This window comes from Syzygium oleosum, unplaced genomic scaffold, assembly GCF_021117445.2.
Source record: "Syzygium oleosum isolate NSW1041296 unplaced genomic scaffold, Sole_v2.1 Sole_v2.57, whole genome shotgun sequence".
NCBI lineage: Eukaryota > Viridiplantae > Streptophyta > Magnoliopsida > Myrtales > Myrtaceae > Syzygium > Syzygium oleosum.
The window spans coordinates 730,800-757,864 of record NW_026607541.1 but is presented as its reverse complement, the minus strand read 5'-3'; the positions used below and the strand labels follow the sequence as shown (position 1 = coordinate 757,864).

The 27,065-nt window shown below is 38.2% G+C and overlaps 2 protein-coding genes across 2 annotated transcripts; both read right to left on the bottom strand.

Annotated features, from left to right (window-relative positions):
- Positions 1-14,779: 14,779 nt before the first annotated feature.
- On the bottom strand, positions 14,780-17,952 carry LOC115687297 (L-ascorbate oxidase-like). The gene is made up of 5 exons (XM_030612804.2): positions 17,581-17,952; positions 17,376-17,468; positions 16,920-17,132; positions 16,331-16,519; positions 14,780-15,749 (listed from the first exon to the last, which is right to left on the bottom strand). The coding sequence occupies exons 1-5, from the start codon at positions 17,833-17,835 to the stop codon at positions 14,784-14,786; spliced, it is 1,716 nt and encodes a 571-aa protein (XP_030468664.2). The 5' UTR covers positions 17,836-17,952; the 3' UTR covers positions 14,780-14,783.
- A 3,579-nt stretch (positions 17,953-21,531) lies between these two features.
- On the bottom strand, positions 21,532-26,934 carry LOC115687298 (uncharacterized). Its single transcript, XM_030612805.2, has 6 exons — positions 26,867-26,934; positions 24,485-24,736; positions 24,038-24,239; positions 23,050-23,118; positions 22,773-22,905; positions 21,532-22,557 (listed from the first exon to the last, which is right to left on the bottom strand). The coding sequence occupies exons 2-6, from the start codon at positions 24,714-24,716 to the stop codon at positions 21,955-21,957; spliced, it is 1,239 nt and encodes a 412-aa protein (XP_030468665.1). The 5' UTR covers positions 24,717-24,736; positions 26,867-26,934; the 3' UTR covers positions 21,532-21,954.
- Positions 26,935-27,065: the final 131 nt, after the last annotated feature.

The following is a 27,065-nucleotide window of genomic DNA, read 5'->3' as shown; positions in this document are numbered from 1 at the left end:
GGTTTTAGGCACTCTGTCGATGAGATAGAGGATGCTCTTCGTTGGTATTTATAACGTCAAGAGACACGAGTTGATTATGTTATATTATCATATGTTATGTTATTTAGTAGTAGGTATTGAATAATTTGAATATACTATTCAACGCGTTTTATGTGACGATTAACCCAAGATAAAAGTCAATCAATTAAAATGCTTGGCAACTTCGGTCACCTTGACGAACTAAATTGTCTAATGTTCTCTGGGGAAGAACAAAATTACATACGACTTGGCAAAAGATCAAAAACTGGGGGCGCCTCCATTAGAACTTTGTCGCGGTCCGACGTCTCGCCACTTTCTAATCTTGATTTTTATTTATTTATGTTTTTTGGAAAGAAGGAGTGCATTTACCGAATTGGCGTCGGTCAATGTGTAGAAGTCTAGAGGAGCGGAACGATTCATTGGACCTCAATTCAGTAAGGCTTGGAGCGCCGCAACTTATAAACGATAAAATAATTTTATCCACCATGTCCATTGCGCTTTTATTTTATTTTGGACTAATTTCCTCGCTAGAAATAAGGATGTTAAGGACAAGTAGTGGATATCTCGAAAAGATTATACATAGTATGGAATTGAAATTAATAGTATTATGATCATAAATTTCGAGTTGATTAACTGATCAAACACTTGGTTTTTTAGTCAAGTAGATTTTCCATTTAAAACCACTATATATCTCACTCAGAGTTGTTTTAGGGGCGGTGCTTGCCATACTATAGGAGAAGCTCACGATGTATCGATCGGGTCTGATGAAGGCACGGGAGTGATCGTCGGAGCCAAAATGCCTGGACTAGGAGTGACTCATGGCAGGTTTCTAATATGGCGAAGGGGGCAGAAACGAATTGAATTGTACACAGAACAAGGCGAGAGCATTCCAGGACTAAATGTGAAATTGGAATTAACTAACAAAATGCATCTTTTGACGTAACGGCGATGCTTAACATTGGAACTCCAATATTAAGTATGCTCTGGTGAGAGCACTACTAAAATGGGTGACAACCTGAGAAAATGCCTGCCTCTAGGCCGAAAGACAAAACCGCGAAACTCTCTATGAGACGAGCCAAAGCTAATAATATCTCAAATGAGTTAATTCAAGAATGTCATAATATCTATTAGAGTGGAATTTCCTCTAGTAAGTGTGTTATTCGGCGACGAGCCACGTGGAAGCTAGTGGGCCTATGATGATCCGATCTGATGAGAGCAGAAAGTGATCGCCAAGGTGAGAGGACCCGAACAAGGAGTGGATTCTAAAAAGCTTCTAGGATGGCATAGGGGCAAGAATAAATCGAATTGCACTCGGAATAGTGGGAGAGTGTTCTTTCGTCTATGCGAATAAGTTATGTAGCTACGACACTTATAACTAATATATAAAACGGGTCAGAGTTGTTGAGGTATCAATGGAGACACTAAACAAAGTAGAGGAACCTTGTTTGAAGTTAGTAACCCACAAAACGCAGTCGACTTTACCGATTATGGATTAGCATTTATGTTTTGCAAAATAATTTTTTTGGCAAATCTGAACCATGGACTACGTCTTGCATGATATAAGGAGATTAGTAGGCAATATCAAAATCTTGGAGCATATCTAAGGCTATATTTGTTTTGCGGAAAATGAATGATCCGGAAACTTTTCCTAAAAATGATCGTTTGTATTGATTGAAATAATTAGTTAATAGAAAATGTTCTCATTATCAATAATTATTATATAAACATTTTTGTGGATTTTGAAAATTTTTTCTGTTTATTCATTTTTATTGGTCGACCACCAAGCTTAATATAAGGTTGTTAGTAGGTATCCGTGGGGTGTATGGGTCCAATATTTCTTAGTCTCACTCCACGTCCTTACTTAGTATCTCACAATTCGACTGCCCATTTGAGTCGGGTTTTCTTCAAATGATTTCAATTTCGAGAGCTTATTTAAACAAGAAAGATCCATCTTTAAGACATGCATATTTTTCCTACACATTTCTCTCTAATATTATGAACCGATATATATAGGAGAGAAATCACGTTCACACTTTATAGTGACGCATGATATGCCTCGAGTTGACTATTACTTCTTCCTAGCGCTAGGCATTTGACCATTCAATGAACGAAAATTATTAGGATATAGGCTGTTCGTTTTTCTCCTTCATCTGCATTAGTTTGAAACTCATAAGATTTTCCTATGGTATGCAACTTATGTGCTCCGTTTATTATACGACCCATTTTCATCACTATCGATTGGAATTTTCTCATCTTTTGTATTTCTCACTTTCTTAGCACTTCTTTTACGTAATTATAGAGTAATTAATTAGATATACTCAAATATTGAAAATTCCGGACACTACAGTATGATCACGCCAATAGAAAATTATAAAACTAGGGATTTTGCTAATCTTCTCCCAGAAAGACGTATATGTTATGGATCACGCGGTGAAGTTTTCCAAGATGTCCATGTAATTCAATTTAGATGACAAAGCGGACTAGTTCTTTTTATGTTTGACTTGTGTAGTTGATTCTTACTAGAGCGCTTAATCTTACGCACTAATAATTACCAAACTTGTTTTTCTTTTAAGGTGCAGAAATATCTTATGTCGCTTAATAATGGGATTTATATGCTCTTTATATACATGTGATTTTCCTTTATCCGTTAGCTTAAACTTTTGCATTGAATTTTCTAATAGTATCGAGTATTCAGCCATCTCAGAGAGCATGATTGATGTCATTGGATCATGGGGTCACCGCCTTTTAAGTATGAGAGAGAGAGAGAGAGAGAGAGAGAGAGAGAGAGAGAGAGAGAGAGTAAAGAACTGGTCATTTGATTGACCACTCTTAAAGCTCGTTGAGTAATGAAATTTACCATTTCTTCGAGTGCACATTGTACGGGGTTTGCTGAGAACTTTCTCTCCGGTGCGTGCTCATATCCCACCTTTTACCTGGGCAAACCACGCAACTCACATGCACGAGACCATGACCAAAGCCAGGTCAAGACAACATTGTGAACATCATCTCCATTGACTTTAATCAGAAGATCACGGCTAAAGAAAGGACCGAATGAGCAATGAGGCAACTCCTATAGGTCGAACATGTATGTGAATTTAAATCCCATAATTTCTCTAGGGTGATCCCCTTGATTTTGAACTAGAGTGAATTAGCAAAATGCTGAAAACCTTCTTAATCCAGAAGTCCCAAGATACGCAAAGAGACTGTTGCATGATTATAAGCAGGAGCGAGGACCAGTGACTCCACTATAGCAGTAACCAAAAGAAGTAAAAGAGAAAATAATAATTAAAGAAAAGGGCAAAAACAATCAAAAACCCTAAATTATGCTCATTGTGACACATTTACTTTAAACCTTTTTCAGTGACACAAAAAATTCACAAACTCGTACCTTTTTGTGACACATTTACCTTTGATCAAAATTCTGTCAATGTAAACCGTTAGAAATCTCCTACATGGACACCATAAAGTAAACAATGTTGACATGGGCACAAGCAAAATAAAAACGACCTTATTTTAACTCAAAAATTATCTCAAAGAACCTTGACATATGGTAAATGTGTAACATAGGTAAAAGTATGGAGATTTTTATGTCACAAGAAAAAGTTTAGGGTAAATATGTTCCAGTAGACATAGTTTTGGGTTTTTAATGTCGCATAAAAAAGTTCAGAGTAGTTGTGTTACAGTGGGCATAATTTGAGGATTTTTTTGTGGCTTTTTCCTTATTAAAGATTACTCATGAAAAGCTGAGTGACTAGCCTCGGTAAGAATAAATTGCACGCATTTTCTAATTAATAAATCAATTTACTGAATTTCTAAATGTAAATCCAGTTTTGCAGCACAAGTAGAGGTTTATTTATTCATTTATTTTTTACTATAGTCAAACCCAAGTTTATTTTTTGCCAGGTTTTATCTTATCCTATTTCTATTTTACAAGCCAAAGTACCCTCACTCACGTGTCCCCATCCCCAGTCGCCCTAAAAAGTGGGGAATCGAACTCCCAACCTCCTCATTCTCAAGTGAGAAGGATGGCCAATGAGGCAACCCCCAGTAGTTGTCAAACCCAAGTTGACATTAACCATTTTACATTTTCTATTTACTAGTCTATGCCCTCATTGCTATCGTTCACACTACGAGATTATACACTCACATCACATGCATATTAGCTAATCAACAAACCTTTAACGTGGAAATAAATGGAGTTATGTCGGCAATGGTGAGTAAGAAAAAGTGGATGTACCCTGGGTCAATGCGGTTTATTGGGGCATCAAAATATTCTAGCTCAGGAATTGTAAGTCACTTATTTGAATCTCACAAACTGCATAAAAACTATTCTGGATAAGGCCCACATACACCGATCGAAGCCTGTGACTTGACCGGGTCATGGGACTCGCAGGAAATTCCATGAACCTCACCACCTCACCATGTCTTTGTGGTCGTGCCCCTGAGTTATAAAAAAAATCTACTTTGCATAAGATGAAAAATAGCAAAAATATTCTCATCCTGTCCTAGGCTCATATGAGAAACGGCTTCCTTTTGGAGATATCTCGGTTTTTAAAAAAAAAATCAAATTTTATCACTTAAACAGCCTTGGCCTCCATGGAATCTCTTCTTCTTTAACTAAGCAAATAGAAGATTATGTCAATATATCATACAAGTCATAGAGGGTAACATACAAGAATCACAAATTGGGGCCAAAGCAACTAAGCTTCAGCCCATGGGCCGAGGCTAGAACAGCAAAAATGATATAAAAAACGGCCCACAAAAAATTACGGAGAGAAAAATTGTCACAAGTATACCAGTTTGGAGTTTTTGGTGACTAAAAAATTAGTCTGTGGTAAATTTGTCACATGTATACCAATTTTGGATTTTTCATGATATTAACCCAAATTAAATAGATGAAGTCGTGTATTTTTTTTCTTTCTTTTCTGAAAATATAATCAATTTTCTCAAGGTCAAATGTGTTTGTCATCTATACATGTGCAAATGAAGACTTACACAAACTATGTCTTGTATCCAAATGGAAAAACTAGAGTTCATGCGTTGATTCTGCATTTCACGAGCTTACATGAAGCGGTGCAATAATAAGATCTATTGAATGTACGTTCATCAACAAGCTCTAACTTGTGATGGACACGAGATATTACACATAAAGTCCTTGATACAGGTAGAGTTCCTACGCTAAACTTTTAGTCTAGTGAAAATCTTGATATCCATGTATTGGCCTTTTCAAGACGTTGAAATCCTAAACCTTACAATTTATTCATGCGACTCATTAAATCGTTTGCTCTTAAGTAGCACGACTTTGTCAATTGCTATACAAGTTTCCAATGCCAATGCCAATGACCATACTACAAATTTCATTCTCATGCCTCAAGATTAGGCAGTTTTGGGGGTATCTCAAACTTGTATGGGTAGTCCACATTCTAGATCTAGTCCCAAGGAAATGTCACGTCACCAAATAGACGCCGAGAGTTGAGATCTTAAAAAAAGGGTCCGCTTCACCAGAAAACTGATGTATGAGCTTAGATTTGAAATGATTTCATAATTGGAAGCAAGAGACTAATGTCTAATTAAGAAGAACATAAAATATTCATATAGCTTTAGTACTCTTAAATATTCGTAAAACATATTCAGTTTTATTTTTTTAAAGTGATAACTTCTCCATTAAATTTACCATATAGAGCACACAAATCGTTATTTTGGATGATTGATATTTTTTTGGGATAAGTGTATTGAAAGTCCTAAAATTTGTCACAAAAGTACAATAAAGTCTTAAAACTTTTGAAAAGGGCAATAAAGTTCTAGAACTTATTACGAAAGCGCAATCGAGTCATAAAACTTTACAAATGTATAATCAACGGAATGACTTGATTGAATCAATTTGACAAGTTTTAGGACTTGATTGCACTTTTTGAAAGTTTTATGACTCAATTGCACTTTCGTAATAAGTCATAGGACTTAATTACTCTTTTTGAAAGTTTTATGATTTAATTATATTTTCATGACAAGTTTTAGAATTTCTAATGCACTTATCCATATTTTTTTGTCTAGTCCAATGGGCAAACTACTATTTGGAATAATCCATGTTTTTAATGTTTGGCCATTGGATAATCTTATCGAACCCATGCTCCGACTACTCGAAATATTGATAGACATGTATAATCATATATAATTTTTTTTAGAAATCTTAAAACTTAAATAGATGGAAGTCATAAATAGAAATAGCTAATAAGTACAGTCAAACATGTCCAATGACAATTATTTCACGCCGGTTAGCGAGAAAAATACAAAGCCAGCGAAGTTTACTAACTTGTCATTATGAACTGGAGATAAGTGCGACAACTCATACAGATTACTTTTCCAGCACATAAAATTAATTCATGATAAATTATGAAGTTGACTATTGTAACGTCCTTAAAAGACTTCCTAAGGTGATGATACGAGGTTTTGGACTCATTCACTCGCGGGATTGTCCGCTTTTATCCATGTCTCTTACTAGGCTTATAATTTTATTCTTTAGTATAATTAGATGAAGCTAGGTAAGCACTTTCTCACGAGAATTATCCACTTAAACGAATAAATTCAAGAAGTAATTTGCCATCATAAATTTAAAGCATTACTGCCCATTTTCGTGATTAATAAATAGACAAAATGCATGCTAAAAAATTATTATTTTTTATCCTTGTGGAAGGCCATACTTAATAAGGCTTAGGTGTTACCTTAATCTGAGGGCAAAATTCAGTGTATAAATATGAATGCAACCAAACAGGTTCGACATCTGTGTTTTCACTAGCTATAGCTTTGGGGAAAATTACCAAAAAAGTCCTAAACCTTTTGTAATTGTGTCAATTCAGTTCTAAACCTTTTTTTTTTGCCATTTCAGTCCTAAACCTTTTGCAATTGTGCCAATTCAGTCCATCCAGCCACTTTTGGCTTGTTGGCGCTGACGTGGACGCCGACCGGCTGACATAGCATTATTTTAATATTTTTTTTCTTTCTCTTTTTTTTATTTTATTTTTTTCTTTCCTTCTTCCCCCTGGCCGGACCGGCCAGGGGGAGGCTCGTTGGCGAGGCTGACCTCACCGGCCATGGGCAAGGTCGACTCGCCGTCGCTGGGTGAGCTCAACCTCGCCTAGCCAAGGCGAGGTCGAGCTCACCCAGCGACGGCGAGGCCTCGCCCAGATTTCGCGAGACCTCGCCGTCGCTAGGCGAGATCGACATCGCCCGGCGACGGCAAGCTCGACCTCGCCCGGTGACGGCGAGCTCGACCTCACCCATGGCTGGTGAGGTCTCACCAGATTTGGGCGAGGCCTCACCGTCGCTGGGCGAGGTCGAGCTCGCCGGCGATGGGCGAGGTCGAGCAAGCCCAGCGACGGCGAGGCCTCGCCCAGATCTGGCGAGACCTCGCTGTCGCCGGGCAAGGTTGAGCTCGCTTAGCAACGGTGAGCTCGACCTCGCCCATGGCTAGTGAGCTTGACCTCGCCATGGCCGGGCGAGGTTGAGCTCGCCCAGCGATGGCGAGGCCTCACCCATGGCCGGCGAGGTCCCCTCGCCGGCGAGCCTCCCCCTAGCCGGTCCGGCCAGGGGGAAGAAGGAAAGAAAAAAAAAAGAGAGAGAAAGGAAAAAAAGTTTAAAATAATGCCACGTCAGCTCACCGGCGCCAGTCGGCGTCCACGTCAGCGCCGGCCGGCCAAAAGTGGCCGGATGGACTGAATTGGCACAATTGAAAAAAGTTTAGGACTAAATTGGCAAAAAAAAAAAGATTTAGAACTGAATTGGCACAATTGCAAAAGGTTTAGGACTTTTTTGGTAATTTTTCCTATAGCTTTGTACACCCCATGTTTCATCTCTAAAGTGGAATATCATGTAAAGAAGTAGTAATTAGATTCGAGGGAGGGACACATTGGCGTAATAGTTCTATACCCCTATCACTCCAGCACGACATTAAAGGACAATCAAATACATTGTCACTGATACAGAAAATTTGATCTCATTCAAAGTCTTGACTCGAGAAACGAAATTGTTTAAACATAAAAAAAAAAAAAGCAAGATAATCTGATGGTTCATCATAGATAAGGGCTCAAAACATTGTTTTAAACTTGTCTGAGTTCAAATATTCTGCTAGGGCATAGCCATCCCATCCCCAACTGCTATCTTCTTGATTTTCTTCTTTGCTCAGCAGGTTGTCCGGTGCCATATTTTCCTTCTCCTGCTGCGAGTTCAAAGAAAGGCAGAAAACTTTAGTCAATATAAAGAAAGTTAGAACAAAATCACGCAAAAGTAGATAATTTCATACCTCAGAAGTAGGTTTATTCAATAAATACAAGTCTTCTTGCTTTTCTGGTGTTGGATTCTTATGATAAAAAGCAGCATCATGACCATCATTGTTTCCACCAACAAATGAGGGATATATATTGCTATGAGAGGGTCAGGAAACCAACAAAAAAAAATGTCAACATAATCAGTCTTGCAAATGAACATCCAAAATAATAATGAATTATTTCTTCTAGAATAGGAAGAGTGCTATTATGAATCATGATGTGGTGAGAGAACATACCTCTCAGGATTTAAAAGAGCATTGTAGTCCAAATTATCATCAGCACTGAAATTACCACCATGTAGCCAAAACAAGTTGTCAAGATCTGCCGAAACTTGAGACGTTGGTATTCCAAAGTTTTGCTCAACCTGTAATCAGAATGTTAGTTATACATTTTAAGCACAGACAAAAAGAGTTTACAATTCGGAAACATGCACTTACAGTTAAATAAAAACATACCGACGCAATGTTTTCATGGAAAATGTTATATTGCAAATCATTTTCGACGAAACCTAAGTAGTTTGATGATGTCTATTGCTTGTTACACCAGTTTGTTGATAAGAGGATGTTAGTCTCTTTTTGTTTCTTTAAGCTACGTTCTATGATGGTAAAGTTAGCCCTATTATCTTATATCCTTTATCTATAATACAAAGTACAATCGTAGATGATGTCATAAACTTTTTGGTCCACCAGTATATTGGCAAGCTATAACAAACATAGTCCGAGCGATTAGGCTGGACCAAGCTCAGAAAATGGAGCCCCACGGTTGATGCCTCTCACCTCATAGATATTTCTAGTCGGTCAGGCAAGATGATGGCCAAAACAAAGGGCAGGCCAGGTGGGCTCAGTCCGGTGATCAAGTATACATGTACCCACTTTTTTTTGGTCGGAATTCATGTACCGACTTGAATCCACTATATTTGACACCATATATGCTGTGTATTCAGACAGCTTTCTACAACTGAACCAGCTCTCCAATGCAAATTAAATGATCAACTTGAGAAAATAACATAGTATATGTAATATGACATGATATTCCTTGCGTTTACCGAAACTAAATTGTCTGTCTGGCCTGTTATACCACAGGGCATGAGTGCATCTCCTGTCATGCCTTGAAGCTGGACGTTGAACGATGGAGCATCACTTTGTGGACCTTGGGCATGGCCTTGTGGGATCAGAGCGCCAAAAGATGATTCTTGAGCAGATGGGAAGCCCAAAAAGAACATATCAGTGGGTTTGTCGACGATGCTCTCATTAGCAAATGATGTACTTCCCTTTGCTTGTACTTGCACATCTTGGGGAGCATTATCCCGTGGTTGTGGCGCTCTTCCGAAGCTATTGTCTCTGCATTTCAATTACGTCTATAAGCTTAACTAAGTCTAATCTATTAAGTCTGCAACAATGACACGAGCAATGCCAGGTATACGAAGTTTATTGTAATTGAAATTGGACCTGTATGGGTTGACCCATGCATCATGTTGCACCAAATTGTGGTTACTGGTTTGGTCATTCGTCCCAGAGTATAACTTCTCCTCATAATCATTTTCTTCGGGAAATGACTGCTGAAATTGGTTTTTCATTTCCATCTGAATCCAGATGCGAGAAAAAACACTCATAAATGATTGTACTACATACCTATATTTAATGTTTATCCAATTGGTCATGCTAATATTAGTAGTTTAGGATGAAGGACTTGCCTGAAACCTTGATGATTCAGGAAACGAAGATGGCAAATCATCGAGCAACATCCTCTGGCACATTTCAACAAAGAATAATGAGAATGAAGCAACATTAAATAAGAAACAAATAAAAGGATTTTCAAAATTTCTTTTTAATGTACATGATGACCTACTTTTCTATCCATCACTTGGTGCAAGCTTCTCTTCAGATGATTCTCACACCATTCTAATTCAACATGTGAAGGATCTTCTGTTGGATCTGGCTCATAATTCCTTCACATAAGATTAGGTTTACCATTAGAAACGAAAGAAAACTAGATTCGAGGTTTTCGATGTTGTGTAACGATCAAAGTAAAGATAAATCAATCATTATATGTGAAGTTCTATTACCTCAATTCTGCCTCTGATATTTCTAATTCAATTTTTGACTTCTTAACTTGTAACTCCATGTGCTGCGAGACAAATCACAAATCAAATTTTTCGATTGCAATTTATGACTCGAGGCACTTCTATCAAATTAGATTTGAAATTGATCAAAGACGTGATTTGGTGAATAAAAACTTACTTTTAACCTTGAAGTAGTGAGGTTTCATATGAATAAAGGCAGCATCAGTTCACATGAAAGGCCAATGTGATTAAGAAATGAATTCTACAGAAATAAAAAAATGTAAAAAATGTAAGGTAAGGGAGAGAGAGACTTATTGTTTAGGTAATGCAACTTGTTCTCATTACCCTTGATATAGCTAAGATGCCTTAGCTTCGTCACCTTCTCCTGCATCACTCATTTTTAACTCATTTGTAATTCATTTTTGGTAATAAGTCGATCCACAGGCCCTAGCCAGCCAACTATACAAAAATAAAAATTTACTATTAATCTAGAGAAATGTACCTCAACATGGTCTATGTGGCTGTTGGCTCTTGTGTTGCAAATCGCATGCATCAAGAACAAAAGGAAGATTTTTTATTAAAAAGGAGCTTCTATCAATTTAAAATGGTGAAAAAAATGATATTAAGTAAATGAGAGCATCATACTGATGTTTTTCCTCTGGGGGCAAAGTAAGATATCGTTGAAGCACATCTTCAATCCTAAAACCCATACAACGTAAAAAAAATCAGATTTTTAAAATAAAGAATAAACGAATTGCAAGTTAGATAATATCTTATTGGCTGAACAAATCACCACTCTATTCTTATACTTTGAATCAAATAGAACCTGTTTCGGCTGCAGAAGTTGCTGAGGCGACCCGAGGGTGAAAAGGCAACAAATGCAACATCTATGTCGCAACAGATTGCAGTCTCGTTGATCTTTTTTATGAGACTACTTCGACGCTTCGAGAACGTCACTTGACGCTTTGTTGCATTCTCAATCTTTTTTATATCCATGGTCAAAGAAGATCAAAGTTAAGAACAATTGAGAAAGAGAGAGATAAATAGATGCAGGCTTTGACTCGTGGGGATTTCGTGAATGTGGGTGTTAAAACCAAGGATTATTTATAAGGAATGATGGTGTTAAGCATTTAATTCCCTTCATGAAGGAATGGACACTTAGAGGAAAGAGGGGCATTTAGTGTGCATAACAATATTGTCTTTTATGGACTTTGAATCTCTCACTGTAATTGAATGGAGTTAAAGGCATAAGGACACAAAAAGTATCAAAAGTTTCGTACGGCATTCATTTTGCTGCCAAAAATTTCCACCGGATTACTTAAATGCTACTTTTAAAAAAATGATTACTTAAGTGCCAATTCTGATTTGGATTGCCAAAAATCCGACCTAGCAATATTTTATTAATTTCTCTGACGGACGTGGCTTGCCGTCATACCCAATCAGCATATATAACCCTAAACAACATTGTCTACTTGTTTTGTCCCAAATATAAACTCTAAATTGGACAATCAAGCATTTTCCCAGATTCCTTAAATATAAACCCTAATTCTCAAAAGCAATGACGGCAAAAGTGGATTCCAAATGTCGAAGGAAAACCTCAAAATTGTCGAACAAGGAAGGAAGATCCAAACACCATTTTTAATCTTGATCACCTTCAATCCGCCATCCACCATCTTCAATCGCCGTTCTCTATTGCCGGTCACCTCGGGCTCATTGCAGCCAAAACATAGCACAACAGAGCATACACACAGATCTCATGAAGGAATCCTCTCTCGAGGATTTTTGAATTTCAGTCATCGGTGATCCTTTTCCATCGTTTTCCAGACGTTGTCGCCACCATCGATTGACGCCGTTATTTGCTTCCAAATCTCACCGGCCGTGCCTCTCTTCGACCCTGTTTTTCTAATCCATGTTCGAAGTGCCTCACACTCGCTCGATCCTTCTTCGCTGGTGCCGATCACCGGCGCTTGATGTTTTGCTTCAAACCATAATATCTTTCCAACGTAACAAGGCCGCCCTTAAAACCACGACATCTTTGCTTCAAAATTGTCGAACAAGGCTTGAATGAGAGAGAGAGAGAGAGAGAGAGAGAGAGAGAGAGAGAGAGAGAGAGAGAGAGAGAGAGAGAGAGAGAGAGAGAGAGAGAGAGAGAGAGAGAGTAAATTGCTTTAGTGCAGCATTGTTTTGTGATTAAAGGCCACCTCATCGTCCACATGGACTTTTTTTTAAATGAAAAAACCATTTAGGCATTAACATTTAATTAAAAAAAGCCACATAATATTTTTTATCGAAATTTGTCACCAGAGGCACTAAAGTGATCAATTTTTCTTCGATTTGGCACTTAAATTAGTTGGCCAAAACTTTTGGCACTAAGTGAATGTCGTATGAAACTTTTGATACTTCTAGTGTCCTCATGCCGGAGTTAAAAGACTTTCACCTTGCAAAAGAAAGAGGGGTGAATGTTTTACGAAGTGTAATACTAGGTATGGAGATTACAATTGTTTATGAACTCTTCCATAGGTGTTGCATTAGTACTATTTATTCATTTATGTAGCATTAATCCTATCTGTCAAGACAAATGGAAAAACTCCGAAGATGGAGTAACTTCTATTTCTTTAACTTTTGACTTTTTCTAAATCTTGCTAAACCATAATTTGACTTCTATTTCATCTGAGATACTAAAAACCATTGAAAATATTCCATTAATGACCATATATTGAATCATAATTTTCTGAAACTCAAATTATATTTTTATTTATAAATTTAGAGAGAAAGCCAATGATGGAAATTACAAGAGATCGATAAGTACAGACAAACAGGTCAGTTCACAAAAATTTCATTTAAAGAAAGAACAAAAAGAGAAATTTACTAACATGACGACAAATTCCAGGTCTCTTCATATTATTTTTCCAATTGAGATAATAAATACATGATAAGTTCACTCTTGTAACCTCCTTACAAAACTTCGTACTGTGACCATGTACTCTTACTAGACTAACTCATTTGAAGGTATTATCCCTTCTGACCATATCTGTTATTGAAACCTTATGATTTTGTCTTAAGGTATAATTAATTGTAATCATATAAGCACTTTCTGTCATGTGGTCATTGATTTTGGTAGTACTATGACTAGAGCGCTCTTCATATTATAGTTTTACTGTTAACCAAAGCCGTTACGCTTAACTAGGCCTATTGTGAGGTGATTCTATTTTCACATGCCACCAGTGCTCACTCCCTGTTGGATGTATGTGTTACTCATTTCTCCTTTGCTATTGTAGAAGCCTGACAGGAGACAACTTGTCAAGGCATGACATATAGACAGAAGCTAGCTTTGACTTGTGGGGATTTCATGCATGTCTATGTTAAAACCAAGGAGTATTATAAGGAGTGATAGTGTTAAGCATTAGTTTGCATTCATGGACTCATGGCCACTTAGAGGCCATGAAAGAGGGGTATTTAGTGTGCATGACAGTGCTGTCATTGATGAAGTTTTGAATCATTAACTTTAATTGAATGGAGGTAAAGACTTCCATCATGCAAAAGTAAGAGGAGTGAATATTCTACAAAGAGTAATACCAGGTGAGCAGATTACAAGACTTAATGAAGTCTTCCATAGGTGTAGCGTTAGTACTCGTTAGTATTCATAGAATATTATGTATCATTAGTGTTATCTGTCAATATAATTGATAAAGCTCCTTTTCGGAATAACTTTTATTTTTGAAACTTTGTAAATCTTGCGGGATCCCTACTTTGACTACAAATAATATTTCAAAATATTGCAACATTAAAATAAAACATATATAATTTTTTTTATAATTTTCTGAAACTTATATATATTTTTATTTCAAATTTTCACTTGCAAAGCCATATATATAATTACAAGTAATAACAAGAAAAATTTACTAACTCGCTATCATGATGTGAAGACAAATTTTAGGTCTATTCCGATTATTGTTCCAACCGAGATAGTAAATACATAATAAACCTGGATGCACCTGATTTGGAGATGGAAAATTCGAAAGCAAGAAACTGGAAAAGGGGATCAGAATTCGGTCAAAGAAGAGAAAAACGGCAGAAATGGGAATTAGAATCGAGACAGAAAAGTCTTTATTAGCAAAATCCAAATTCAAAATTAATACGCATCACAAATCCGAATGCAATGACTGTTCACGTCTTGTGTATCCATGTGGCAAACAACTTGAAGAGGTACAATTGAAGCAAACGTACATCAATAAACATATCTAATGAAATATCCTCTCAATAACTTGCATAAATCCAAAGAATATTTGGAACAAAAAATAATATCAATATACAAATAAAGTTTATTGGAGTGGGTCGTGAAAATCTTGTCCTGGAGGTAGATAAGGGGACAAATGATTCAATTATGGTCTCTTGAGGGCTTTTGTTTCACCACATCCCATGATCTCCAAAGGCAACTTGCCCACCTTCTCGACGCCTTCTTCAAACACCACGCCCATGCCCATATAGAAATGAGACTCTATATGGCAATGGAACGCCCAAACGCCCGGGTTATCGGCCACGAATCTCAGGGCGGTCCACCCGTAAGGATGGACTGCTACCGTGTTCTTCATGATCGGGTTCGCCAAATTGTACTTTTTCGGGTCGTTGTTGACATCGAATTTGCCCGTCCCGTACCCAAGGACCCAGAAATCATGGCCATGGAGGTGCCACGGGTGCGTCTCGCTGTTGTTTTCGATCATAGTGTTTGCATTTTGCAATATGATGTCCACTGTGGAGTTGAACTTGATTCTATAGATCGAGTCGCTAGAGGTGGCATTGGTGTTGTTCACCTTTTGGTAGATGTCATAGTTTGCGAAGTCATATAACTGATCGGGCGGCGGGCGTTGATCGAACACATGGCGGAGATTCTCCTTGAGGGCGATCAGGTACGGCGTGTGTGGGTGCCTGAATGACACATTGTTCACGGACCAACGGTAATAACCGTCGATTGTGTTTTGTGTGTTGAGGAACACAATCACTCTGTCCGATTTTGGCGGCGGAGTGTGGACGTATCCTTGGCGGGCTTTGATCGCCTTGCCCTGTGCCAATCGCACCGCAATGTCATTCCAAATCGGGCCAGAGGGTGGATATGTGGGCGGGACCCGCTTAGGGTGGTTCGGGTAGTAATTGAGGACGGCCAGACCAGGAGGGGTCGTGGCCGTGGCGTTCCGGCCCACGATGTTGGTCGTGATCCAGTAATTTCTCGACGGTTCTTGGTCGATTTTGATCAAGACAGAGTATGTCTCGCCTGAGTAGATGAACAGATTTTGGGCCACAATCGGCTCTACATAGTGCCCATCCGATTCAACTATAGTCATGTTGTGACCCTGCAAAATAAAGTTCAATTCGTCATATGATCCAAGTGGTAAAATTCCAACGTACAAGCCTTGCAATGTTGTATCCAAGAAGCATGTTAATTTTAATCGTATATAAAAAGAAAATTTAATAAAATCACAAAAAATTTGTAGGTGCGTAAAGTACATAGAACGTTGTTTTAACTTTTTTTGGTACCCGTGGATATTCTTGTATGCTCAGCAAGTGGAAACTCATTTAATGATTTACCTACATCGAGATTGCCGTTTCCGACTTTTCCAATTTGACGCATCGATTAAAAAATAGAATAAGATATCATATGCCAAATTGTCAATTGAACATTTCGTTACCGTTCAACGACCTTTAGACTAATGAAAATTTCAAATATTCCAATTAAAATTTTTAACTTATTAAGCAGAATGAAACCAACATGTGTATGAGGTCACTGTAAATATTCTTGTATGCTACGTTCTCTCGTGTGTCATCCAAATTGAAATGCGAACAGTGAAAATTTTTCAAATTTGAAATCATTATAGGAGGCGATGAAAAAAATAAATAAAACCAGAGAGATAATTTGTAGGTGGCAAAAGTATACCTCAATTTGAAAGCTGAGAGCGGATAGAGCGATCACACTCGAAATTCTAAGACGGTATGTTTTACTCGGGACGACCGTCAATACGTACGGCGAACATTCAGGATTGGTCGCGTTACAAGCCGTTGGATCTGAGCTTGGGGGGGCCAATTTGGAACAATCGAACTTTCCCTTCCCTTGAATTAGCAGCGACTACAATTCAAACGAAAAAAAAAAAGAGTTAAAAAAAGAGGACCAATGAGTGAAAATGGTGTTTAAGTTTTTCGTAACAGAGGATGTGAGATTTTGCAGGACTACAGCCAACTATTTTAAAAGCTTAAGCTATTATATAAATATGTGGTTTAATATTTAATTATTATATCACTTTCCATCACGCTTAGTCTGGTCTTTTTGCATAGTATAAAGCGTGAACATATTTAACTGAAAAGACAATTTAGGCTCTTAAAAGATTTAAACTTAGGACCTCTTGTTTTAATATCATGTGAGATTTTGTGAGACTATTTGCAACTGTTCTAACAGCTTAAGCTAGTAGATGAACGTGTAATTTAATATTTAATTATTTTATCAGAGGAAATCAAATTAAGTTAATTACCTGAGGCTCCCCAACCCAACCGAAGGGAATGGAGGATAGACCCACAGCTTGTTCATGAGTGCTCTTGTGGTACCAGTCGTTCAGGATGATGCTCCTGTCGTAGTCGTAAGCGAAGGGCTCGGCCACGCCGTCCGGCAGCGAAACCCGGATCGAACCGTATAGTCCGGCCTCTCTTTGCATCCCGTAATGCGCGTGGTACAAGTATGTTCCGGGCTACGTAGGGTAAAAGTATAATGTCATCTAAAACTTCCCGTGATAATCTCTCGCGGATCTCATGTATGAACAAGTGTCGTTTGGTAAATTTGAGTGACAAAAATATTGGGTTGCACCGGCACATAGGAGACCAATTCCCAAAAATTATCGGATCCACGTGAAACTCGCATGATCTTTCGATTAAGAAGAGCTAAACATGAACATAGGTGAGGGAGAATCCTGGCACTGTGTATAGGGACTCACCCGATCAACGACAAAACGATAGGTAAAAGTTTCTCCAGGCAAAATGGGGCACTGAGTCACACCCTCTGTTCCATCGCTCCACGGACTTCCAATCTGCAATTTCAATCCCACCCAAAATCATCATCTCATAAACTTCTTATTACAATCTTCATCAATCTCTTGAACGAGACCGTCGTAACATAGTTTCGATGTCGTCGCTATATACCTGTCGGATTCCGTGCCAATGGATAGCGAGATTCTCCGTCGCCAACCCGTTGGTCACTTCCACGACGACGGTGTCTCCCTGTTGCGCCAGAACTGTCGGGCCCGGGGTCTTTCCGTTGATGGTGATGGCCAGCTTCCTGTAGCAGTCCGGCGACTTGAACTCGTACTTCACGTCCCACTTGTAACGACGGACTCTTGCCTCCGCTGACGCCAACGCCGCGAAAACACATAGCAACAATGCGATTAGTTGACTCATCTTTTGCGCTCACAGTAATCAAACCGCACACAACCCACAACGTATCGAAAATCAATCGAACAGACGGTATTTGTGCGGCGACCTTCGACCCCAACAATGAAGAGGAAGAAGAAGAAGAAGAAGAAGAAGTTGTTGCTGTTGCTATTAGAATATGCGGCGATTTCGTGGATATTTATAATGTCTAAAGAGACACATTTTCATCATGTCATATTATTATATATATGTTCTGTTCTTTTAGTCGTATATTTCTATTTTCTTTGGTCGAATAGTCGTATTTTCTTTAATGCACTAGTATGCAACGCGGAGTTCTGCTCTGGAGATTGGAGCGCGCGGAGCCATGCTTTCGGGACGATTGATCCAAGATATATATGTCAAACCGATGAAACTGCATGGTAACTTCGATCACCTTGAGAAGTCAAATAGCTTGACGTTCTCTAGGGAAGAACATAAACTTAGTAACTTACATACGACTTGGCAAACGGCCAAAAGCAGGAGGCGTGCAAAATCAGACTTTGTCGCGGTCTGACTTGTCGCGAATTTCGAATGTAGGTTTTGTTTTTTTGGAAAGGAAGAGCGCATTTAGCATATTGGCCTCGATCGAGCTCATTTGCCTTTTTTTTTTTTTGTTCAGTCAACTCTTGTACTTTCCACGAAAAGGAGGAGACGAAAAAAGAAATGGAAAAAGAGAGAGTAAAACATCGAATTCGAGTCAATGTATGGAATTTCATTAAGGGTTAATACCACGAAAAATTTCAAATTAGTACATTTATGACAAATTTACACCAAACTAATTTTTTTACCACAAAAAACCCTAAATTAGCACATCTCTGACAATTTTACCCTCCGTTAGTTTCCATAAGTCAAATTTCTGAGTTTGATAATACGTGATAGTTGATGAGTGTACCGATTTGAGGTTTTAATAAGTTATTAATTTGTGATATTTCGTGGTGTTAATTCAATTTTACGAAGGGTAAATTTGTTATAAGTGTACCAGTTTAGAGTTTTTTGTGATTAAAAAATTAGTTTATAGTAAATTTGTCACGGTGTTTCATTTTGAAGTTTTTGATGGTCAAAAACTTAGTTCGAGATAAATTTGTCATTAGTGTACCGATTTATGATTTTTTGTCATATTAAGCCCAAATTGGTGAGCTGTGAACCAAACGTTTACCAAACTGCCACGTGTACCAAATGTTTGTCGGTAAGGTGCCCACCCTAACCTTAAGAATAGATTTCTCCAATAATTTAGGTACTCGAATTTGAGACATATCTTGAACACTAATTGCCTATAAAGCAGCAAAAGACCCTAACGGAGAACTCTATTCATAAGGTTAGGGTGAGCACCTGACCGATAAACATTTGGTACAAGTAGTGGTGTGGTAAACGTTTGGTTCACGGCTCACCGGTTTGGGGTTACTATCACAAAAACCCATAAACTTGTACAATTATAATAAATTTACCCAAAACTAATCTTTTGACCACCAAAAACTCAAAACTGGTACACTTGCGAAAAATTTACCTTCATCTAGTTTCCACGAAATTGGATTAATATTAACTAATAAAACCTTAAACCGGTGCATCTATCAACTGTTTTTTTTTTTTTTTTGGTAACTCAGGAACCCCCCGCACGGCCGACAGCCGGGGAGGTAAACCCGGGATGACGCTAGCGCAGGACCCACCACCACGACGTCACGCTTAAGAATCCCTAACGCCAGGGCTGGGATTCGAACTCCTACCCTTCGTGGGGGGAGGGGAGCCCGAAGCCAACGCAGCCGCTGAGGGCGGTGGTTGCATCTATCAACTGTTACGTGTCATTCAACTTAGTAATTTGACGGTAAAATTTAATGAAACTAATAAAGGGTAAATTTATGATAGGTGTATCAATTTTAGATTTTTGGTTGTCAGAAATTTAATTTGGGATAAAATTTATCACAAGTTACCATTTCGGGGGAATTTTATAGAATTTACCCTAAAGAGTAAGTTTGTAAGATGGATGGAGGGAAATTGAGGCGGGTTTTACTTGGAAAGATCGAACGGTCAATACGACTCGGGTGATGACCAATTTCGAAGAGATCATGACATGTTTGACTATATATGCTGCTCTATAACGTCATGATTGGTTAATATAGGAAGAGAAACCACGTTCACGCTCGACGGTGACACATGATACGATTCGCGATGACTTCCAATCTTCCTAGGGCTAGGCGTTTGACCATTCAATGAACGAAAATTATTCGGATATAGGGTATGCCATTTCTCCTCAATTTACATGCGTTTGAAAATCGTACGATTTTCTTGTATCGCAGAAACGAAGCACGACGATCTAGGTTGGTCAATTTTGTCGTGCCTCTAGGTTGATTGATTTTTCCATCTATGAAATTTCCATAATGTTTCGTTTCTGCAATACAAGAAAATGGGCTTAGGGCGCGTTTGACAATCGGCCGAATAATAATTATTTCTATTCTTTTATTTCTAGAATCAGTTTTGGAACAGAAATTCGTTTGGTAAATTTTTGTTCTCGTGCACAAATTTGCAAAAAATTATTTCCAGAATCAGTTTTGCAACAGAAATAAGAAGCAATGGAAACAAGAATCAGAAATTGAAAAGAATTTGTTTTTTCTTCTTCTTCTTGGCCTGTGGTCGATCGTCGGCCGCCGGCCACCGGCGAGGGCGGCCCTCGCCGACGCCGGTGACCTGGCCATGGCCAAGGAAGGAGAAGAAGAAGAAAATAAAAGAAAAAAAAGAGAATGAAATATTAAAAAATTCAAAATATTATTAAAATATTATTAATAAAAAGAAATTTTGTGGATATACCAAATGCATTTTTGTTCTCTTTCTATTCCAAGAATATAAATTTTGGGTAGCTATCAAACACCTTCAAATGCTTAGAAATTATTCCCGGGCACATAATCAAATAGAATCATTTCTGAACAGAAATTATTTCTAGGAACATAATGGTTGCCAAATGCACCCTTAGTCGACATCTTTACGGTTGCCGCATGTACTTCATTTTTTTTTTTCCTTCACAACCTAGGTCATGTCCGTATTGAATAATTGACAAACTTTTAATAAGTAAATAAATGGAATGTCGCTTATTCAAATCTCACCAATTACTTAGAATTTTTTTAAAATTCTGAATTTTTTATTTTTTTCTTTCTTTTATTTTTTTCATTCCCAATTGTGGGCCAGCAAGGTTGCCGACGGACCCTCGCCCAGATACAAGAGAGGGCCGCAACCCTTGCTTATTGTCCAGCAAGGGCTGTAGACCCCTTTCCTGTGGCCAGCGAGGGCGTCGTGACCCTCACCTAGATTTGGGCAAGGGTGCGGAGGCCTTTGCCCGTGGCTAGTGAGGGCATAAGCAAGGGTTGTTGGCCCTTGCCGGCCCAAAGTTATAAAAAAACAATGAAATAAAAGAAAAAAAATAAAAATTCAAAAAAATATTAAAAAACTTTTTACGTTAATGCTAGCTGTCTACGTTAACACTGACAGTACCACGTAAGACAACTGGCAAGTGTCTACATCAGCAATTAAGTTTGTTATAGAGGGTAACATACAAGAACCTCAAGTTCAAATGTATCCATGTCATTTATACAGGTGAAAATAAAGACTTACACAAGGTATGTCTAGGATCCAAAAGGAAAAAAATACAGTTCAGGCATTGATTATGCATTTCACGAATTTGCATTTCACGAGAGTCTCTCAAGGAAAACGAAGACATTAATTTTTGCATTGCTTCTAGAACAGTAATGTTTAGATAACATGAAGACTGTGATCCGAAGGATCGAGGAGAATCGGGGTTCAAACTACAAAAACCAAGCACACATATGAACTAGATATGAAATCAAACTCCAGTTGCCCACTCTGATTCCAAACCAAACCCAAAACTCAGCTACAAAATGCCTCGCTCCGTTGTCGCGCACCTCTTAACTTCTAAAGCTTGTTCAATCTTCCTGCAAAATATGCTGAAGAGGAGAAAACAGGAGACTTTGCTGTAGTGACCATTAATCTGCATCAAAAGGACTCCTCAAACTCGCCATCTCAGGCATCTCCAGGTCACATAATATTACAAAAATCCGTAATATATACAACATAACATACGGTAAAAGTCGTAAGAGTGGCTCATCATTCCAAAATCTCGCCTTCCTCTAATTCATCCTCCACCGATGCTAAGTTGCACCCTCCAGGCAAGCCTGTTCTTTCTTCTAGACCTTTTCTGGCAAACTCATCATCCAATTCAAGAAAATCATCGGGATTCATTTGTGCAATGAGATTTGAATAGGCATCCAGAAGTCCCTGATCGAAGTCAATTTCCATGTCCTCAATAATCCCTGAATCCCCAACATTGGAGGGAAGTGGTTCGCTTAATCCAGATACATGTCCTGCCAAGGGCCAACTTGATGATTTTGTAATTTGATGGGAAAATTGAGATTCTCGACTTGAGTTCCGTTGCTGCATTAGGTCACACACCCGCGATTCCGAACAGCCATTATCCTCAATAATCTCCTCCCTGAAGCGGACACCATCCACATTCGAGTTATCACTTCCGACAGAGCACTGCAAATCAGATTTGGGAGTGATGGCTCTCCCGTCTTTAACAACTTCAAAATCACAACTGTGTGATGGAAGGAAGATGTGTATTACAGGATATTCTAAGATGACAACATTTGCCAATAGTTGCCTAAGAGGCGTCCTTATGTCCAACTCCTTGAAAGGTGATTTGGGACCCTGGATCGGCAAAATGTAGAAATGAACTCATTAGGCTGAATATTTAACTCCTGAGTAGTCTGATATGAAGCATGTAAAGATAGATGGTCAACTCCAAAGATTGACATCCAAAATTAATCTCACGCACCCCCTCCATTAAAGAGAAAGATTCATAGCATGAACAAGCAAAAGGAAAGACTAAACTTCATGAGCACGCTTGAAGAAGGGAAGATTACCTTTGGATATTTACGAATAAAAAATCTGAGATTGTCCAGCTGTTCATCACAAAATTGCTTTAGCTGATGGTTCCATGGACCGGGTTTCAGATGTTTCTCAATGACGGTACAAAGGGTCATGTCCTCGTGCATTCTGCAACAAAAACCATCTTCAACCACTGAACATGATATCATTGCTTTTTGGAATGGACAGTAGCACAAATTAATTCTCATCATTAAAGGTGAACATAGGTACTGCATATCAGCTTTCATCAAGATTAAACTACACATGACTTACCCATGGTCACAAAGAACCACATCTGTCGAGTGAAAGCGCCATTCAATTGTCCACGAAATAAATTTCTTCCTGAAACAATTAGAAGAGCATAGTTCACAGATGAGAAACTCAAAAATAATTCCAAAATCACATTCCTACTAGAAATCTTCAAATGAAAAAACATCTAAAAAAAGGAGGGCTGACAAAGGAGGAAAGCGTTAACCGAAAGCATGGGAATGCCAAGGTCAAGAAGACGAAAAAACTGCTTACAAAATTCAATGAAAATCATTTCTAGAAAAAAGCTGACATTTAAGTACACCTTAAATCTGTATATCCAAAGCGTGACCAAAAAGTCAACACCTGACAAGTCCTGCACTTCCTAATCTCACAGCAAGAAAATAACTCGCAAAGGAGATTAAAACCTAAATTAGCAGGCTAGAAAAGTTCAACCAAGCTTGTTTAAGAAAAATGTTCCTCATTAATGAATGTAAAAGCCAAGAAGGAATCACTTCCTGATAGCATTTTCTCAATAAATGATCTATTCCAAATATTCTTAGGAACTGCAACTGTGATCCAGATATAAACTAATATAACGAAGATTCAGAGACATTATAGAGATAGAAGGGCTGATCTTACCCTTCAAGAATACCTCTTCTATGATCAGATGGCTTGATTATTGACTTAAGGAGAAAAAAGATGGGAATGAGATCACATCATCACAGATAGAGTAAACACTGACAGTGTTATCACTAAACCCCTAGAGCAAAATCATAGTTTAAAGATAAATATTAAATGCCTTCAGAAAGACCCAGCTGATCTAATGTCGTATACCCCAGCCAAGAGAATGACCCCACTCAAAAAATTGAAGTAACTAAAAACAGGAGGAGGAGGCATAAAGCCTACCACAAAAATTATCTACACCTAATGTGCAGGACTTAGTATCTCATCTTACAAAATCAACAGCATAGTATATATAGTCCACTCTAAGGTCAAGATTCTGACGTCACACCTTTGCTCATATCGAGACTGATTTCTGCCCCTTTTTGCAAGTCCACTTGGAAGGAACAAGAGTTTTGTTCTCCTACTAGCAGCTGCACGCCGGAGGTTTTGGAGGGGAAACGGCAACTTAAAATAAGGATGCACACTTAATTTAGTTCTCGTTCTGTGAGCAGATTCAGTCACCCTCTTCACTTCCTCGAGCAAATTATAGTCTAATGTCCATCAAGAATCAAGAATATATAAAACTCAAGAATAAATGAAAGATTTCTTAAAAAGTAAACATGAAAACAGAAGTGAGCTTCAGGCTTAAGCCAATTTTCAAAGGAAAAGACACCATTCAGATAAAGCAGGGCAATTACAAACAGAAATTTATGCCTGAATAATCATACTCAAGACAGCAAAAAGGCTAGAATTTTGATGTGCATGCATGTGCAGTGGAGAGAGAGAGAGAGTATACCAGAGAGGAGAACATTGTCATTAAATTGAGAAAGAGGGACGAACTGAGTCTGATTCCTCTTGCCACTGCAGCCAGTGCGGTGTTTATGAGCATTTACGCATGGAAGGCTACATGAGCGGAATGAACATGCAGGACACTTGTATTTTGATGGGCTCTTTTCACACTCTTGACATAGTAGAGCTTGTTGCTTTGCATGTGGTGTGCCTACTTTTTCTTCCGCTTGATCTCCCATCTCAAGCAAATTTGAGAGAGCTGAAAAGAATGGTATTTGGAATAGTAAGAATAATGGGATTGCAAGAAGAATGGACAATGTGATGTATGATGATTTAAATTAAAGAGAAAATAAAATCTAGTCAAGAATGTAATTGGCAATCCTCCGATTATTTCATAGAGACAATCCTTAGACAGTAAGAATTAGATCAATGGGAAATTAGGTTATGTGCCAGAGAACGTTCTATCTTGACCAGTGGATATTGAGAGACTATGCACGTCAGCTGCATTTCCAAACCTTTTATGATAGGACAGGAATCTGAGCAATCTCTTATACCCCTACCTCATTACGTCCATCGCAAGATATATGGCAGTACATTGTCATATTCTATCCATTCTGTCGTTTGGGAAAACAACAAATAAATATTAACGACAAAATATACCTTAGTGTGCAGTCCATAAGAGTTATCTTATCATTATTAACCCTCCAAACCAGACCGCTTGCAAATTGCACACTAGCAATCACTAAACACTACATTTTTGTTACAAAGCACAAGCACAAAAATGAAAAGATACAATCACACATCCATGTGCAAGAACCATTTTTCTCTGATACGGGTGCCAAACATGGGTACCTATCATAGTATCATGACTTGTCCAAGTTTTTAATTCTCGAACAAGAGGTCTGAGGGAATGAGTGTCTAAAATTTGGATGCAAGTGCAGGGATATATTTGAAATAGACAATATGCACACCTGATAATAACTATTACTAAAGCATTGCTTTGATGTTAACTTCATCTCAGTTATTCCAATAGGTGCAGCATTTTGAGACAACATTATGGATCGAGGACCATAAGATTCTATAAATTTAACAAACCAAGGCCAAATTGTGAAGTTTTTATTCAGTTTTGCACAGTTACATACATATCAACATTAAAACAAAAGCAAAAGCCACCAAAAACCGTAAACTATGCCCATTACGACTTATTTAACCTAAACTTTTATCTGTGACACAAAAAATCCAAAACTTGTATCTGTGTGACACATTTACCCTCCGTCAAGTTTTTGTCAATGGAAACCATTAAAAGTCTGCTTACATAGATGCCAGAAAGCAAACAGAGTTGACATGGTACCCACATGTCTCAAGTGAAATAAAAACGACGTTGTTTTGGCTGAAAAATCATCTACCGGAACCTTGACGAAGGGTAAATGTGTCACATAGGTACAAGTTTAGGGTTTCTTATGTCACAAGAAAAAGTTTAGGGTAAATGTGTCACTGTGGGTATGGTTTGGGATTTTTGATGTAAAAAAAGAAAGTTCGGGATAAACATATCATAGTGGACATAATTTGGGGTTTTTTTGTGGCTTTTTCCCTTAAAACAAGGGAAAGAAGTTCAAACGTAGGAACATTGTGAATTCCTGCACTCCCACATCATACGTTTTCTCTGTTTTTCTTTGTGGACTCATCTGTTCGACTTTGGAGAAGGCCCAAAATTTTATCTTCTTAACATCCTCCAGCCCTTCCCAGCTTCTTTATAAAAAATTTCCACCGGCACAAGAAAAGTTGTTAGGATCAACATCCAACTTAGGATCGAATAGTGGATTTTAAGATCCTAAAAATTACACAAACAATACAAAAGTCTTCGATAACCATACATAATTTATTAATTATGAACATTATATGACATTAAAACTCCAAAATAGTGTAAATTTTAAGTTTATATGACATCTTCATACTATATGAGCTGGGCCACAGTCACATTGAACCTAACATCAGACAGATTCTGCTTAAGTGCCTTACTTCCACTAGGCTTTGATGTAGGAACAGGTGGTTAGGGGGGAGGAGACACTCCGCCAGCAGAAGTTGGCATAGGAGTTTGCATGCTCTCGTTTTGAGGGGCTCGAGAATGAGAATCAGGGGTTGAAGACATCTTAACACAACAATTAGGAACAGAAACAATGTAAAAAGAACGACAAGTTAAAGTAACTGAAATTGAAAGCCAGAACAATATCTCAGCTCAGCCCATGAACAACCAGTCATCAACATCAAAGTATCAAACCAAAGTCAGAAATTCCCATTCATCCAACTAATTTGACAGCCCATCCACCCACCAATCTTCAGTTCACAACATCTATAATACACTAAACAAACTCTTGTTTAAGATTTATACCCAGAATAATCACCCAAAAGAATCCTTCGGCACGGCTCCTCACTCGTTGTTTCTGTCGTCCAAGTTCGCCACAGTTCAATCTGTTCAGCATCCACAAACAACACGAGTAATTTGTTAGATATCATATTCATTAAATAAAGAACAGATATTTCGGCTAAAAAGAAGCAAAACCCTCACTGAACTAGAACCTGTGAGAGAG

What these genes read in the sequence shown, in the direction of transcription:
- LOC115687297 (XM_030612804.2), bottom strand. Translation starts at nt 17,835, where the DNA reads ATGAGTCAACTAATCGCATTGTTGCTATGTGTTTTCGCGGCGTTGGCG. An exon ending in ATCGTTTTGTCGTTGATCGG is followed by an intron (nt 17,133 to 17,375) that starts GTGAGTCCCTAT and finishes TACCCTACGTAG; the next exon opens with CCCGGAACATACTTGTACCA. An exon ending in GTTGGGTTGGGGAGCCTCAG is followed by an intron (nt 16,520 to 16,919) that starts GTAATTAACTTA and finishes TTTGAATTGTAG; the next exon opens with TCGCTGCTAATTCAAGGGAA.
- LOC115687298 (XM_030612805.2), bottom strand. Translation starts at nt 24,716, where the DNA reads ATGGGAGATCAAGCGGAAGAAAAAGTAGGCACACCACATGCAAAGCAA. An exon ending in TGACAATGTTCTCCTCTCTG is followed by an intron (nt 24,240 to 24,484) that starts GTATACTCTCTC and finishes GATGGACATTAG; the next exon opens with ACTATAATTTGCTCGAGGAA. An exon ending in TTATTCGTAAATATCCAAAG is followed by an intron (nt 22,558 to 22,772) that starts GTAATCTTCCCT and finishes TTGCCGATCCAG; the next exon opens with GGTCCCAAATCACCTTTCAA.